Here is a 17,132-nt window from a genome sequence, read left to right on the forward strand (position 1 = left end):
TAACTGGTCTTTTTCTACGTGGCATTTGACAGAGGCTTTGAATTTTTTTATTTATTTTTTTTTTTTTATCCTTAGCTCCGTCACAAATCTGTCCTTTCCAAATATGATGAAGAGATAGAAGGAGAAAAGAAGAAATCCTTCCAACTGGAATCTGGGGGAGCAGTGGATGGTTCATGGGAAAAAGAGCTGCAGTCAATTCGGGAAACTTTGCACAATCAAGCTCAATCCTTAGAACTTCCAGGGTTGAAAATTGCATCTGAGTATTATACACCAGAGGAGATGGTAAGATTGAAGAATTCAAGCTTAGTTTTTCTTGATCTTAATTTTAAAAAGCTAAATAGCATTTCCCTATACTACCTTTTTCAAAAGGTCGGCTTCAAGAAAACAAAGAGGCGAGTGAAAAAGATACGCAAGAAGGAGAAGACCACTCGAGTTGAAGACCTCATACTTGTGAAGCCGGATATTCGAGAGAGTGATTTTGGTTCTAGGTAAGCACAAGGAAATTTAACATTTTCCCCTTTTGTTGTAATAAAAGACTGTTTCGTTTCGTTTCGTTTAGTTTCTTTTCTTTTTTTTCTGAATTTACATTTTTAATTCCACCTTAACCAGTCCTCTTCCAGAATGTGAGGGAGAGAGATTCTCTGCCTGCTTAAAACAGGAAATGCATCATACACAATCAATAGAGCATGTTGGCTACCAATCCTGAGGCAACAGACTAAGTTTTACCCATGATGTGGGATTATTCTGTCTGCATTGTAGCATAGGCCTCATATGTATGGCAGATTATTGGTTATTTCTTAGATGAATTTACATGCTTTTGCAGCAGGCTATGTCTCTATGTATTAAACACACAACATTGGAGATAGTTCCTGAGGTTTAACTAGGTTTTCTCTTTAACTAGTTGCTGACCGCCGGGGGTCAAATGACGGCCATGCGGCGCACCTATTGTGGCGGGAGGCCATCATATGACGTCCTCCCATTTTTAAACAGGGAATGCATGCGCATCCCTGTTCCTTCAGTGGCGGCGTGTCACGGAGATGCCGCTTGTCAGTGGTGGGGGGGGGGTGGTGTGAACAGCCATTGGGCATGGCTGTTTACCACGTGATCGGTCAGTCACAGCTGATCAGATGGTTACACCCCCACTGTGCACGCCACGTGCGTGCGCACGCACGTCAGTGGCGGTGTGTTCCCGCTCGTCACAGGCGCTGGTAAACGGCCATTGGCTGGCTGTTTACCCACGTGATCGGCTGTGATCCTTTCACAGCTGATCACTAAATGTAAACAAACCGTTTTTATGTCCTCTGCCAGACAACTGATACCTGCTTATTGGAAGACGACGAATACTCCCCCATTGTCACGGTGGGTATCGATTTATGAATGACACCATGAGAATGGAGGAGATGTTGGCACTGGACAATGACACTTACACCAAATTTATATCTCAGTGGTCGATCTGGCTCCGCTTCTCCTCCTCTGATGCCTTAAAGAACCAAATCTTGAACGCATAAGGACATTGTGGGCTCTCTCTTCCCTACCCCCCTTCCCCATACCCCTTCCCCCTCCCCCCCCTTACCTCCCCTCCCCTCTCCTCTCCTCTTGCTATCTAGCTTTCCCCTCTGCCACTTTGTTCCTCTTTATTTTGCTCTTCTCCTCCCTTTCCTCCTCTCTCTCTCTCTCTTTCTATCTTCTTTATGTTATTGATTAAAGATTGTCTCATGTAGTAACCCATGAGTATTTTTCACTACTGTGGCCTCATGGGTCGGAGAACAGGCAGTCTTCCCTACTCTCCAAGCTTCCCATCAGGGACCGGCTGTGGCCGATGGTCATTAGCCGGCCCCCCGTAAATGTACTCCTGTTACTGTTCCTGTTTGCATTTGCCTCATGATGGTTAGGGCCGGTTCACACTGCGGCGCGAGGCGAGGCGACACGGCTCGCCTCGCCTCGCTCCCGCAAGTCGTCCCCATTGAGTACAATGGAACCGTTCTGAGAGGAGCGACTCGAGTCGCTCCGACTCAGAAAAAAGGTTCCTGTACTACTTCGGGGCGACTTCGGGGGCGACTTGCATTGACTTCTATGCAGAAGTCCTCTGCAAGTCGCCGCTGACCCCCCCTGCAAGTCGCGGCGAGGAAGTCGGAGACGCCTCGCCGCGGCTCGCAGTGTGAACCGGCCCTTACTGTTTTATTGTTTTTACTTGAAACGCTTCAATAAAAATATTTTCAACACTAAATGTAAACAAACCGTGGTAACGAGATGTTACCGGGTTCTCCTCCTCACACCGATCGTGTGTGAGGAGGACATTGGTGTACACTAAGCGGTTACGAGATGTTACCGCAATCTCCTCCTCGCACACGATCGGTGTGAGGAGGAGAACCCGGTAACCTCTCATTACCGCTTAGTGTACACCAATCACACTGATTGCGCGCCCCCCCCCCCCCCCCCCCAAATAAAGAGGACCTGTCACCACCCATCATGGTACCTGTCACAGTCCATCAGAGTACCCGAGTACCTGTCGCCAGGCTATCAGAGTACCTGAGTACCTATTTTGCAGCCCATGCCTCATAGAATATACGTTGGAGTGTTTGCTTTCCAAAATGGGGGTCATTTTGTGGGTCATTTCACTGTCCTGGTGCTCCAGGACCTTGAAAAGTGTGATGGGTAGGAATGAAATGAGATGTCATTTATGCTCCTAGAACGCCTGAACGTACTACTTCAATGTCCGGCCTCTGTATGTGGCCAGGCTGTGTAAAAGTTCTACACATGTGGTATCGTCATACTCGGGAGGAGTAGCAGAATGTGTTTTGGGGTGTAATTTTTGCTATATACATGCTATGTGTTAGAAATATCTTATAAATTGACAACTTTGTGTAAATTTTTGTTTTCCAAAAACTTCTGGGGAAAAAATGAACCGTTCAAAAGGCTCATTATGCCTCACAGATTATACGTTGGGGTGTTTTCTTTCCAAAATGGGGTCATTTTATCGGCAATTCCATTGTCCTGGTACTCCAGGGCCTTCAAAAGTGTAATAGGTGGCTGTGAAATGAGATGTCATTTTTGCTCATAGAACGTCTGAAAGTGCCACTTCAATGTTGGTGTTCTGTATGTGGCCATGCTGTGTAAAACTCCCACACGTGGTATCGCCATACTTGGGAAGAGTAGCAGAATGTATTTTGGGGTGTAATTTGTTGTATGCATATGCTGTGTGTGAGAAATAACCTGATAATATGACAATTTAAAAAATAATAATAAAAAAATCTTTTTTGCAAAGAATTGTGGGAAAAAATTACAACTTAAAAAAAACTCACCATGCTACTTACTTAAAACCTTGGAATGACTACTTTCTAAAAAGGGGTCATTTGCGGGGTATTGGTACTTTCCTGACTTGTTGGCCTGATCAGATGTGATCAATTTTCAGTGATTGGCACCATAGTTTGTAGACTCTATAACTTTCACAAAGACCAAATATACACTAATCTGGGTTATTTTTACCAAAGATCTGTAGCAGTATAAATTTTAACCAAAATTTATGAAGAAAAATTACTAATTAGCAAAATTTGATGACAGAAACAAAGGCATTTTTTCACAAAATTTACTAATAATTATTTTTTTTTTTATAGCACAAAAAATAAAAACCCACTAAAAAATCTCTATTTGTGTGGGGAAAAAAGGACACAAGTTTCATATGGGTACAGTGTTGCATGACTGAGTAATTGTCATTAAAACTGTGAGAGCGCTGAAAGCTGAAAATTGGTCTGGTCAGGAAGGGGGTGTAAGTGCACTGTATTGAGGTGGTTAAAGAAACTGTTCCTGCTAGCTAGTGCTTTTTTAATCACTTAAATACAGGGCACTCACCCCTTTCTTGTCCAGGTCAGTTTTCAGCTTTCAGCACTGTCGGATTTCGAAAAGACAATTGCACAGTCATGCAGCACTGTACCTAAACAATTTTTATCATACACAAAGTAACAAAGAAAAATGTTTGTTTTGTTATAAAACTTTTTGTAAATACATTTCTCCTTCACTGATGGGCATCCCTAGTGTTTTTTATTGGGCACCCTCGATGGGTCTGCACTGATAATAAATGCGCTGATTATCAGCGCAGAGCAGCCTATTGGCACTCCTCTACTTGTGATTTGTTGGCATGAATAGAGGAAAATCTGAAACCGTACTTTCTGGTTACCATGCGATCAGCTGATCACATGGTAAAGGGCCAACGTTGTAGGCTCTTTACTGGGATTGGAGATGTGGTGTGTCAGACTGACACACCTCAATTGCTGCACTGCATTCCCCCGTGGTTTATCCTGCTGGACTTTCTATGACACCCAATCCGGATAATACAGCCAATTTTCCAGCCATCGTTTTGCTATATAGTGGGCGAGAAGTGGTTAATAAGGAGAAAATAATATGTGGCATCTGTGTGCAGCATTCCTGTTGCTGGTACAATTGATTGCCTTGGAGACCAGCTGAGCCAGTGAAAGAGAGGGAAAAATGGCTACATTTTGTGTAGAAAAGAGATGTAACACAAATGTTGGGTATACCTTAGGATCACAACAATGAAAACGGTTACAACCAGGTCTCCCTCAACATACCCAAACTATTTAGGCTATTACGTCTGTTCTATCTCTTAAGAAATAAATGATGCTAACAAAGTAGTTGGGGGGATCAAATTTGGTTCCTGTGATGACTGTTCGTTTTTAGCATTTCTGGAGACAGTTAGCAGAGGAACTGGCTTGGTTAAAGCTTAATGATACAATGGACCCTGATGGTGTTCACCCCAGAGTTCTAGGAGAACGTTGAGGTATTGTGGTTGATCTTTATAAACGTCCTCTTCCAACAGGAGAATTTCCTCATGACCGGCAGACAGCTAATATTTTACCTATCTGCAAGGTAGAAACTGCCACCTACAGGCCAGTGAGTTTACCATTCCCATCCTAAGTTATTGTGTGTAATAAAATAACAATTACACACAGTATCTCACAAAAGTGAGTACACCCCCTCACATTTTTGTAAATATTTTATTCTATCTTTTCATGTGACAACACTGAAGAAATTACACTTTGCTACAATGTAAAGTAGTGAGTGTACAGCTTGTATAACAGTGTAAATTTGCTGTCCCCTCAAAATAACTCAACACACTAGCCATTAATCAATGTAGAAGAATGTACTAAAAATTATAAATGCCGGCCCAAATAGTACACCGCTCCGCGCTCTTGGAAACCAATATGCAAATATAAATGTGGTATTTAGCGGTACTCCACTTACGTAAAATACCCACTTTAAAGCTGCTGCTTTTTAAAAAAAACACAGAAATATAAAAATACATAAAAAATTGCAACTTAAAAAAGTCCACTTTTCATATATAGCAGCGCATGCACACTTTCTTTAGAAAGTGAGTTAATCAAAATTCTGATCAGTGTCCAGAGAAGAAGGTGCTTGTTCTATCCGTTCTTATTGTGATTAAGGTGCAGCTTCCACCATGTAGTTCACCACTTGTGGGACACGAACGATCCCCTTTGGGGATGCACTCACCGAACACTCGAAATCAAAAAGCCTTTAAACTGCCATTCCACAATCCTTCCTTGGCCACTAGATGTCTCCCTTATTGAAATTCGGTTTTCTGCATTAAGCAGCAACCTTCTCCTTTTTGCGCTGACAAACAACGCAGTCGGGATAGTGGGAATCCGAGCTTTCTGTAGGATCTTCTTGTTCAACCTGTGCAGTTCAAAGGTCTCCTGATAGTCCAAGTTGGTTGATGCCAATGATATTGTTAGGTTCACACCACCAATATAGGAGAGGATTGCATATTCTGCCAGAGCTTGAAGGGCCACACATGTGTCCTTTCCTTTTCAATCGGCTGCCAATGTGATTTTCTCATTCGTGTCCCACAAGTGGTGAACTACATGGTGGAAGCTGCACGTTCTTTTCCATCTGTTTCCCATTGTCTTCCAGAGCCAAACAGGAAGTGAGATAATCCCTGAAAATTAAGGGAATTTCTTGAGTACCCCCAGGCCATCACAACTAGTGTCCCTATTGGAAGATTTTTCAATCTTTCTTTTCTGGGGACAACCCAAAATTAATTTTCTGATGCTTTCAATTATAAACTAAAGGAAAAAAGGTCAATCTCCCTAACACAGGGATAGATGGCAATAAAAACTGACAGGTGTGCTAATCCCTCTCCACTCTATCCAAAGCTTAAAAAAAGCCATTTTTATTAGTTGCCGACTGCCCTATAGAAGTTTTTATTGCTACAGGGTAGCCATGCTGTGTGTGTGTGTGTGTGTGTGTGTGTGTGTGGAGAGAGAGATCTCTATAGAGAGAAATATATTATATATCTCTAATCTCTATCCTCTAATCTCTATCGTGCACCACTAGTGACTTGCTTCCACTTTGATTCTACACGGCGGGAGCCTGTCCTGTGGGACTCTGTCCGCGGGCACCTACTGATCATTTGTTACGCAGGCAGATTGCTGTTCTGTCAGTAAGAAAGGCATAGATCCTGTGTTCCTGCAAAGCAGTGACACAGATCTATGCCTTCCCCTAGTAGAAACACCTCCCACATTACACTAAAACATTAGCTAGGCACACGATTAACCTTTTGATCGCCCCTGATAAACTGACAAAAAAATGTATCTGGGTACAGTGTCGCATGATCCCGCAATTGTCAGTTAAAGAGGAAGTAAACCCTGATGAGTTTACTTCCTCTTTTTTTTCCCTGCAAAGGTAAAGCATAATGGACTACTATGCATCGCATAGTAGCCCATTATGTGTCGCTTACCTGACACAGGAGCCAGCGAAGTCGCGCTGTCCCCTGTAGTCCGCCGCATCCATCTTGCTGGTGGCGTCTCGCAGCTCTGCCGCTGTCATTCGGCGAAGCCGCGATGACGTCACTCCCGCGCATGTGAGTCCACAAATGCGGCAGCTCCATTTTTGGAACTGCCGCGTTCAGTGCGCCTGCGCGCCGCTGTCTACGGCGCATGCGCCGTAGACAGCGGTGCCCGTTTTTGGGCAAATATCTCCTAAACCATATAGGTTTAGGAGATATTGCTTGGATCTACAGGTAAGCCTTAATCTAGGCTTACCTGTAGGTCAAAGTGGTTTGTAAGGGTTTACAACCACTTTAAAGTAATGCAGTGCCGTCTCCCAAAAAATAGCTTGGTTATGAGGGGGGAGGGGTAAATCTTCTGAAGCTAAAGTTAAGTATGTTGTTCCATTAGTCACCTTGCCTAATACTGAGGTGAATGTTGTTTTTATTGTGGATGCTAATTGGTTTCCTGTTTTTAGCAGGTCTTGTGCCCTGACACTAAAGGGAATGTATAATGGCTTTGTATGTATTCACTTTTTGATAACCAGGCCTTTAAATTACTTTTTATTTTTTTGTTAGAAACGTGTACAGTATTGCATGTTAGTATTATGACGTCTTCTATCCACCCCAGCATGTGGTGATCTAGACTCCACATATTTAGTTATTTTTATTTCCAACTGTGCTAAAAGCTGGCCCAAATTAAAAAAAATTTTTATTTTTTTTTTTCCTCCATGAAAATGTTGAATGTATGCATGCCATATCCATATTTTTTTATTTATTTCAGGTACTTGTATAGAGCTGTCAATTTACGCAGCACTTTACATATACATTGTACATTCACATGAGTCCCTACCCTCAATGAGCTTACAACCTAAGGTCCCTAACACATATACTACGGCCAATTTAGACCGGAGCCATTTAACTTGCCAGCATGTATTTAGAGTGTGGGAGAAAACCCGCACAAGTAGAACATGCAAACTCCAGGCAGATGGTGTCGTACATGCCAACCAATAGGCTAAAACCTGTTTCTTTTTATATAGTGCACCAGGTTGGGTTTCTACCACACAAAATATTGTAGATGTGAACAAGATCAAGCATTGCTGCTTGTCATGGATGCTGAAAATGCTTTTGGCTAAACTGGAAATTCATTATGTTTGACTAACAAAACTGTTTTAGTGTGTTCTGGTAGGGGGTCCCCAAGTCCGAACACATTTCGCAGTGGGAGAGATCACTGCACTAACATCACTTGTTTAGTACAGCAGGTTGGGTTGAACAAAAGGTAAAATGTGTACCAGGCTTTATACTCCCGTTCTCAGTCCTGTTAAATTGTTTAATCTAATCTGACAAGAGAACCATTCTAAATAGTGCTAGATAAGGCTGTGCACGTTTACTGTTTTGCCATGAGCATTGCAACTTTTTCTGCATCGATTAAAAATAACCGATATTTAAACAGTGTAAGGTTGATGTTCTGAGTGGAAAAAAAAAACTCCATTGTTCAATTGAAATCCTTTAGACTGACTGTTAACTAAAATGAACAGTAAGTGGACCTCATGGGTCCCAAGCACCCCTGTCTAACATAACTGCTCTAACCCTACCCCACTCCATACCCAAATTTGACTGCAGAACTTTGAAATTGGTAGTGATCTATTCTTTAATTACTTTTTTCTTTAGGTCTCGGGGACGTGGTCGAAGGAGGGTTGAGGATTCAGATGACGAGGAACATATAATTCTCAAAGAGACCTTGCCACAATCTGATGACCTTCGAGTGGAGAGTATGGACATTAGTGACCATGGTAAGATATGGCTACAGGTTTATTCACTGGTGGAATTTGGACATTAGTAACACTGTACTTCAGATGTTAAGGTTAACTCCACCTTTCAGACTGTTTTTCATATTACACCCAGATTTATTGCGTAGTGTGAAACGTGGTCTGCATACACAGTTCCCTCTCAGGATTGCAGGGTTTTTACCTGCCACCTCGTGCTATGTTTGAACTCGGAGGCTGTGTGACTACGCCCACACAGCCACGTCATTCACCTGCAATCAGTGAATCGTGCATGTGATTCACTGATCGGCGTTGCATTGCTTGGCTTTTTGCTGCCCCAGAACAGGATCTGCTCATGAAAAACCTGCTTTGCTCTTTGTACCACTTTCTACTATATATATATATATATATATATATATATATATATATATATATATATATATATATATATATATATATATATATATATTATAAAATATATAATTTCCCTCAATGTTGCTGCTGGTTCTGATTTGCAAGCACCATGTAAAACTCTTATCTGTTCCTACTACGCATCTACAGGGATCTGGTCACTTCCAATCCTCATTGGCACCAGTTGTCTAGGTGAGTACCTGAGGGCTTGCCTAGCTGCAGACCGCCTCCCAGGTGTGACATGTCTTCACATGTCCCACTGTCACAGGTTACCTCAGCCCACACTCTCCTAGCTCTGTGTCCTCTGAGGTGGCCTATGCCTGCAATCTGGAGTCCAATGACCTTATAGTTATAGGGTATACCTCTGAATCTTTCGTTTTTCATTGTGGGGGCCCTGTGCACTAGCCACTGTAGAATTTGTTTCCAAATTCACACAATTTCTCACGACCTCAGAAGTTCTAAATGTGCTCCAGCGCCAATCCCTACAGAGTCTCTCTGACCTTCCCGAGACCTTAGTGGACTGGGCCATCAGTCCTTGTTGGAAAGAAGGGAAAATACTGCACTAGACTAAAAAACAATATTAATCTAAATACCCAAAAGCAGCGATTTAGTCTGGTGTGATACACACCCACAAAGCGTATAGGACAAAATTTTACAACCGCGCTCTCCCATATAATAAACCCCAGTGAAACTCCACTATCTAATAAAACTAACAAAAACAAATAAAAACAGAAATAAACGTGATATGTATACACAGCCAGTGCATACACAATGTAAACAATTACGATCAAACAAATAAATAAGAAATTCATTGAAACAAGCATAAATAAATTCGTACGATTAATAAAAATTCATTGAAATCATAATAAGCTAAATATAAATTTATACACTCAAATAACTTGTAAAGTGCTCGAAATAGGAAATGTGCAAACAGCAATTTAAAGATACAGAAACACGTGCCCAATAAACCTACACAAACGAATAAAAAATGAAAAAATATAAATATGTACATAAGTGCAACAGTCCGTCAGATGGAAATGTTTCTCCAAATAGACTCAGTGTAGAACATAGACTTCCTTCACCACCGCTGTGCTGGTTGATAGTAAGAATGTGCGCTTACCAAATCCTAAAAAAACTGGGCATGTGTAGTAAAGAATCTCAGAGGATCATCACACCAGGACAGCATCTCATCTTTCCACACGAATCGCAATGATGGGATCACTCATAAAATATAGATAAAAACTCCCATAGTGTAAATCCGTAAATAAAGCCTTTTATTAGATCCTAAAAACATACTCGCAAGCAGAAAAAAAATCAAACGGCGTTAAAGGCCGGCAAAACGAGCGCCCAAAAGTCACGTGATAGCGTCAACACGTCGAGACCACCCTACGTCCGTTTCGTCATATGACGTCGTCTGGGTTATGTATATATCCTCTCTCACTCTCGCACAGTTTTAGCCCTCCCAGTGTCACCCATGCACAAATCTCACTTTTCTGAGTGTTGGCTCCTACATTTGGACCCGTGCCTTTTTTTTTTTTTTTTTTTTTTTTTTTTTTTTTTTTATGGCATCCCTATTGTGGCACACTCAAGACACCCTTGAAAAAGATTGTAGGCATAATTGATCCTAGTAGCCAACATCTCTCCAAGGGGTTTACTGCCTGCAAAGGCCTCACCGAGTCCGGTCTTGTCAGGTTTCAGCACTGCAAAATGTCACCTGTAGACAAGGGCAATCACAATAGTTACTCAGTACAAGGGTTCACAGCATATTTACCTTCAAAGTATAACAAAAGCAAACCGCCTTTTTATTTTTTTATTTTTTTTTTATTTATTTTTTTGGATAGAAGTGAGGAGGGAATAAAATGCTTGTCAGTATTGTTGTCTGAGCCCCCATTAAGTAGAATTGCCCTCTTTTTGTCTTGTTCACCATTTATTATTGAAAACTAAAGTAAAAAAAAAAAAAAAATCCCAAATTTTTTGTTTTCCCCAGAAACGCAATAAAGGGGAAATCTTCCAGTGGGTACACTATTTCTGATGACATGGGGTCCCAAAGAAATTTCTTTAATTTGATTCTCCCACTTCCTGTTTTGGTTATGAGACAGGAAGTGAAGGGAAATCTCCAATGGGACACAGATGGCGAAAAATCTGACGGGGATTATAACCTGCCCTTGCGCTAGCTTAAAAAAAATAATAATAATAATAATAATTTGACTGTAGTTCTACTTTAAAGCAATATTAAACACAAAAGCAACCCTTTATTATATTGCAGCCTACCAATTCTTAGATCTGATGGCTGTATTGGGGGGGGGGGGGGGGGGTGTTTTATTTTTTTGACTTCTATTTTCGTCTGGTGATCCAGCCAGCAAGACGGTTGGACTATCTATATTGTCCGTTAGACATTCTGTGCCTAGAAGAGAATTTAACTAGGTCTCTGGGCTTCAAGAAAGCCATTTAACAGCAAGTAAAACACACACACAAAAAAATCCTTTTCCATTGTTTTCCCCATACAAAAGGTTTGAACCATGCTTCTTTTTCCAGAGATGATTCCAGACTCCCCATTTGCTTTGGAAGAAGATGAATTGGAGACGGAGTTAGAAAAACGGCTTGAAAAAAATAGACGTTTAAAACAGCTTCAGCAGCAGAAGGATGGTACCGAGAAGGTATGCACGCACCATATTTGCTATTCTGTCCACTCTGTGGAAAGCATTGGATGTTATGATTCATGTAACTAGAACTGATGTGTATATATTACTGTTTCTGTAGTTGTGAGGGCTGCTGATCTTCAAATTAGGAGATTTCCTAAACCAAAAAGCCCAGATTTGTGCATGTTACTTCCCTGCTTCAAGATTAAGGGGAGTGGGAGGCAAATTGTGTCTCTGCCCACACTAATCACTGATCAACAATTTCATGCTGTAGCTGTAAATGGCTCCATATTTAAATTCTTAATATGTGGCTTTTAGTATAGTGACCCAATAAACGGGGAATATATTTCCACAGATGTTTTTGCTATTCCTAAATGTCTTGTAGGACAATTTCATGGGTCAGATGGTGAATGCACCAAAAAGAAACAAAGTGTTACTAGACCTACTGATTACAAACAATACAGACCTGATCACGGATTTGCAAATACGGGGCAATTTAGGAAACGGTGATCATAGGTCAATTAGTTTCAGTATAAATTGCACAAATGGGGAAGCTTAAAGCAGAGGTTCACACAAAAATTGAACCACTGCTTTTCAGAACCCACCTCCCCCACCCCTCCGGTGTCACATTTGGCACCTTTCGGGGGTGGGGGGGTGCAGATACCTGTCTAAGATATGCAACTATGTTGAGGGCGTGGAAATCTTCTTCCAGGAAGATATACCATCGTACTTGGAAGGGCTATATCTCAATGTGTGAGCATAAAGAGCGCGGATGCCACCCTTTCTCTATATCCAGGATCCTGCTGTTTCTTCAGCAAGGTGTAGACCAGAAGTTGGCGTGAGCACCATCAAGGGGCAAATTTCAGCTCTGGCTGTCTTTTTCCAGCGACCCCTGGCGTCTCACTCATTAGTGAGTACCTTTTTTTTTTTTTTTTTTTTTTCAGGGGGTGCGACATGTAGTCCCTCCGGTGCGTCCTCCATGGGAATTGAACCTGGTGTTGTCGGCGCTTCAGAAGCTGCCATTTGAGAATATCAGGGAGATTCCCTTGTTGACCCTTTCACAGAAAGTGGTCTTTCTAGTGGCCATCACATTGGCCAGGAAGGTTTCGGAATTGGCTGCCTTGTCATGCAAGTCACCTTATCTGGTCATCAACAGGGATCAGTTAGTGTTGTGTCCCCAACTGTCCTTTCTACCGAAGGTGCTTTTTGGCTTTTTATATCAATGAGGACATTGTATGTATTACCATTGTTGTGCCCTAAACCGAAGCACCCCGAGGAGGTGGCCCTTCATGCTCTCGATGTGGTTAGGGCTCTGAAGGTGTACTTGTCTGCCACAGCCCCCTTTCGGAAGTCAGACTCACTGTTTGTTTCGGTGGCTGGTCCTAAGAAAGGCATGGCGGTCTCGTCGGCCACCATTTCCAGGTGGATCAGACAGATTGTAATCCAAGCCTACGCCTTGAAGGGGCAGGTGACCCCCCCCCCCCCCTTTCCAGTCACAGCCCACTCTACAAGAGCAATCGGAACATCTTGAGCCTTCCGACACCAAGCGTCTGTTGCTCAGGTGTGTGTAAGGCGGTGACCTGGTTGTCTGTCCATACGTTTACCAAGTTCTACAAGGTAGACGTCAGTGCACCGGCTGATGCTGGGTTTGGCCGCAAAGTTTTGCAGGTGGCCGTGTAGTTGCAATTTTAGTGTTTTTCCTGGTTTTTCAATAAAAACGCAGTGCTGATTTGTTAATGCACTGTTGCATTACCCCTGAAATGTTGCGGTGTTGGGGATTGCTCCTGTTGAGGATACCCGGTTATATGGTGGAATTTTTTTTTTTTTTTTTTTTTTTTTTTTTTTTTTTGTGGGTTTAGTTTCACTAGTTCCCACTTGCCATGGTGGATAAAGTTTTTATTTTTTATTTTTTTTTTTTTAATGCTGTGTTTTTTTTTTTTTCCCCCCACCCCTCGTTTGACACTGCTTGCATTTAGTTAGAGAGGAGCTGTGTCGGTTGGTGAATATAAGAGAAAATGTTTTTTTTGTACTTGCGGTAAAATCCTTTTCTCTGTAATTCACCGACCGACACAGCACCCACCCCTCCTCTTATTTCTACGTTATTTCTACGTTATACTGCTTGTTGACGTACTGAAGCTGCTGGGAGCAGTGAGGAGGGTTGATGGCACAGGGTCCGCCCCCCTGGGGCGGGATTAAAAGTTCTGTGTATCGTGTAACATTTTTGCCTAGTTCTCCTAATGGCAGGCTATACAACCCATTTAGTTATGGATTTTACGGTGAGTACAAAAATCCTATTTTCCTGATTCCCACACTGAAGATCACGACAGCAGCATCCGAGGACCGAGGGATGGTTCGGCCTTGGGTGCGGACAACGGTGGACCTGGGACAGGTGAGTGTCCTTATTTTAAAAGTCGGCACCTGCAGTATTTATAGATGCTGACTTTAAAAAAAAAAAAAAAAATTCCGGGAATCCCTCTTTAAAGTGGAGGGCCACCCTGAAAAAAAAATACATTTAAAAATTAGAAAAAAATCCAGAAATAAAAATGAAGAAAATTGTTTTTTTTTTTTTTTTTTTTTTTTTTTTTTTTTTACCAGAAATGCATGTTGCTAGGCACATAATCCTAATCTGCCTCTTCCTCCTCCGCGGAGATCTTCTGTCTTCTCTCCTCTGTGCGGCGTCTTCTGGGTAATGGTTCGCACTGTGTGTCCCAGAACAAAGCGCGCCCCATTCACAAAGCGTTGCGCGACTCGCGCAGTAGGAAACGGGCAGTGAAGCCGCAAGGCTCCACTGCCTGTTTCACTTGGCCAAAATGGTGGCGACGGGTCAGCCTTGGGCGGCCGACATCGCGGGCGCCCTGGACAGGTAAGTGTGCTTATTAAGTCAGCAGCTAGAGTGTTTGCAGCTGCTGACTTTTAATTTTTTTTTTTTTTTTAAACCGTCCCTCTTTAAGAGGAATACAAAGACGCTGAATTTCAAAAGAGCCAACTTCCCTAAACTACAATCATTGCTAGAAAGATACTGAATAGGAACAAAGAACAATGGGTATGCTTTAAGAACATATTAAATAATTTTAGTAGCCAGTGCATCCCAGTGGGAAATGAAATTTAAAAGTGAAGTATGGGAATGCAAAAATAGGCAGTACATGCTACCCTCATACCTGCATTGCATTTCTTTCTTTCCTCAGTCCTTTTTTTAGTTTTTGCAGAATAGTCTTTTGAAGATCCCAGAATCAGCCTCTAACGGTTCTTTCTCGGTTCAAAAGTTTCCAGGAGGTGGAAACATCTCCACAATCCAGCCTCTCCTTTACTCCCTCCCTCTGGAGGACATGTGGGTGTGTTTAGTGAAGAGGTGAACACCCAGGCTGCTATCTAGAATGAGCACGTTCTTCACATGCTTCCATTGCCCTGTGTCCCCAGCTAAAGCAGCTGATCAGCTATGCTCTGAAGTCTCGGGAGCGAGCACCTCAATTAAGCAAAATAACAGGAAAGTCGGTGGATCCAGAGCCAGACCATTTCTAGGTATTGCACTGTATGAAAGTCTGTAGCCCCCTCCCACAGGTATTTAGCTTGATTTTAACAGAATGGGGGCACTTTTGAGAGTGCTGGTAAGATTTTTAGATATCGGCAGCTAACCTAGAATAGATGTAAGCAAAAAAAAGGAAACCCATACTTCTCTTTTTTAAAAGAGCTAATAAAAGTCCTGGGTGGCTTAACTCCACTGAAAAATGCATATAAAAGCAAAGGAAGGCCTTCAAAAAATACAAGGCTGAGGGAACAGCCTCAGCATTCCAACTTTTCAAAGCTTGCAACAAGAAATGTAAGGGCGCCACCAGGGCGGCTAAGATAGAACACGAAAGGCACATAGCGGAGGGGAGTTAAAGCAATATATATATATATATATATATATATATATATATATATATATATATATATATATATATATATATATATATATATATATATATTTATTATTATTTTTTTTTTATATATATAAATGGTAAGAAAGGAAGGCAAGATCATATTGGGCCCCATAAAGAATGATGAAGGGGATCGATCTAATGGTTACTAAGGATGGAGAGATGGGGAAGGTATTGAATTTTATTATTCTCCTCAGTCTTCACGAGGTAAACGGGGGGGGGGGGGGGGGGAATTCAGTAACCAAAACTGAAATGTTTATCCTCATGGCTAACAGAGGCTAGAATTAGACTTGAAAAACTTAACATTAGTAAGTCACTGGGACCCGATGGCTTGCACCTTGAAGGTCCTTAAGGAACTCTGTAAAGTAACTGCCAGACCATTATTCCTAATTTTTACAAACAGTCTACTGATTGGAATGGTACCAGCAGATTGGAGAAAAAGCCAATGTAGCTCCTATATTTAAAAAGGGCCAATATACATCCCTGGGAATTACAGACCAGTTGGCCTAAAAGCAATAGTATGCATGCTCTTGGAAGGGGATAAGGGATTATATACAATATTTTAGTAATGAAAATGGTATCATTAGCAGTAATCAGCATGGATTTATGAAGAATTGTTCTTGCCAAACCAACCTATTAACCTTCTATGAGGAAGTGAGCTGCCATCTAGATAAAGGAAGGTCCGTAGACGTGGTGTATCTGGATTTTGCAAAGGCATTTGATACAGTTTACTGTGCAAACTAAGATCTGTTGGCATGGATCATAGGGTGAGTACATGGATTGAAATGGTGATAAAATGGGGAGTACTTGGATTAGGACAGTGTGGAAAGTGGGGTCCCCCAGGGTTCTGTCCTGGCACCAATCTTATTTACTTTATTCATGAACGACCTGGAGGATGGGATAAATGGCTCAATCTCAGTATTTGCGGATGATGCTAAACAATTATTTCTCCGCAATATGTGGAAACCTTGCAAGAAGAAATGAACAAATTAATGTGATGGGCAACTACATGTAAAATGAGGTTTATTGTAGAAAAATGTAAAATGATGCCTTTGGGTGGCAAAAATATGAATGCAATCTACTCACTAGGGGGAGAACCTCTGGGGGTATCTGTAATGGAAAAGGACCCGGGGGTCTTAGTGGATGATAGGCTTGGCAGTGGCAGGCAATGCCAAGCTGCTGCAAGCAAAGAAAACAATCTTAGCATGCATTAAAAAGGGATTGACTCCAGAGATCAAATGGTTCTCACACTCTCAAGACTCTGGTCTGACAGCACCTGGTCCATTGCTCTTCCATTGTGGTTCCATTTTTGGTCAGTTAAAAAAAATTGCACCAAAAAAACGCACCTCCCTGTTAAAATGCCTTGAAAATAAGGCGAGAATGCACCCATGTTACATTTTTGAGTCGTGTGACCTATATTAAAAAAAAAAAAAAAAAAAAAAAAAAAAAAAAGCAAAATCGTGGCACGTTTTCTGCACTTTTTTAAATTTATTTTTAATTTTTATTTTTTTTTCCTTCTGCAAAATGCCGATTTAACACCATTTTTCAGTCGATATTTTTCAACCACAGATCTTCTCCCTGCACTCGCTATTTGAAAAGGACT

The 17,132-nt window shown here is 41.7% G+C and overlaps 1 protein-coding gene across 1 annotated transcript in view; it reads left to right on the top strand.

Annotated features, from left to right (window-relative positions):
- Positions 1 to 17,132, top strand: part of SART1 (spliceosome associated factor 1, recruiter of U4/U6.U5 tri-snRNP) — an 87,079-nt gene that overhangs the window by 38,045 nt on the left and 31,902 nt on the right. Inside the window, exons 10-13 of the mRNA XM_077456516.1 lie at positions 76 to 282; positions 370 to 488; positions 8,468 to 8,589; positions 11,509 to 11,630. Of these exons, the coding sequence (XP_077312642.1) occupies positions 76 to 282; positions 370 to 488; positions 8,468 to 8,589; positions 11,509 to 11,630 (570 nt within the window). The remainder of the gene's footprint in view (positions 1 to 75; positions 283 to 369; positions 489 to 8,467; positions 8,590 to 11,508; positions 11,631 to 17,132) is intronic.

The sequence above is a fragment of the Lithobates pipiens genome, unplaced genomic scaffold (genome assembly GCF_037356315.1).
Source record: "Lithobates pipiens isolate NorthernLeopardFrog02 unplaced genomic scaffold, aLitPip1_a1.2 Scaffold_10, whole genome shotgun sequence".
In the NCBI taxonomy this organism is placed as follows: Eukaryota; Metazoa; Chordata; class Amphibia; order Anura; family Ranidae; genus Lithobates; species Lithobates pipiens.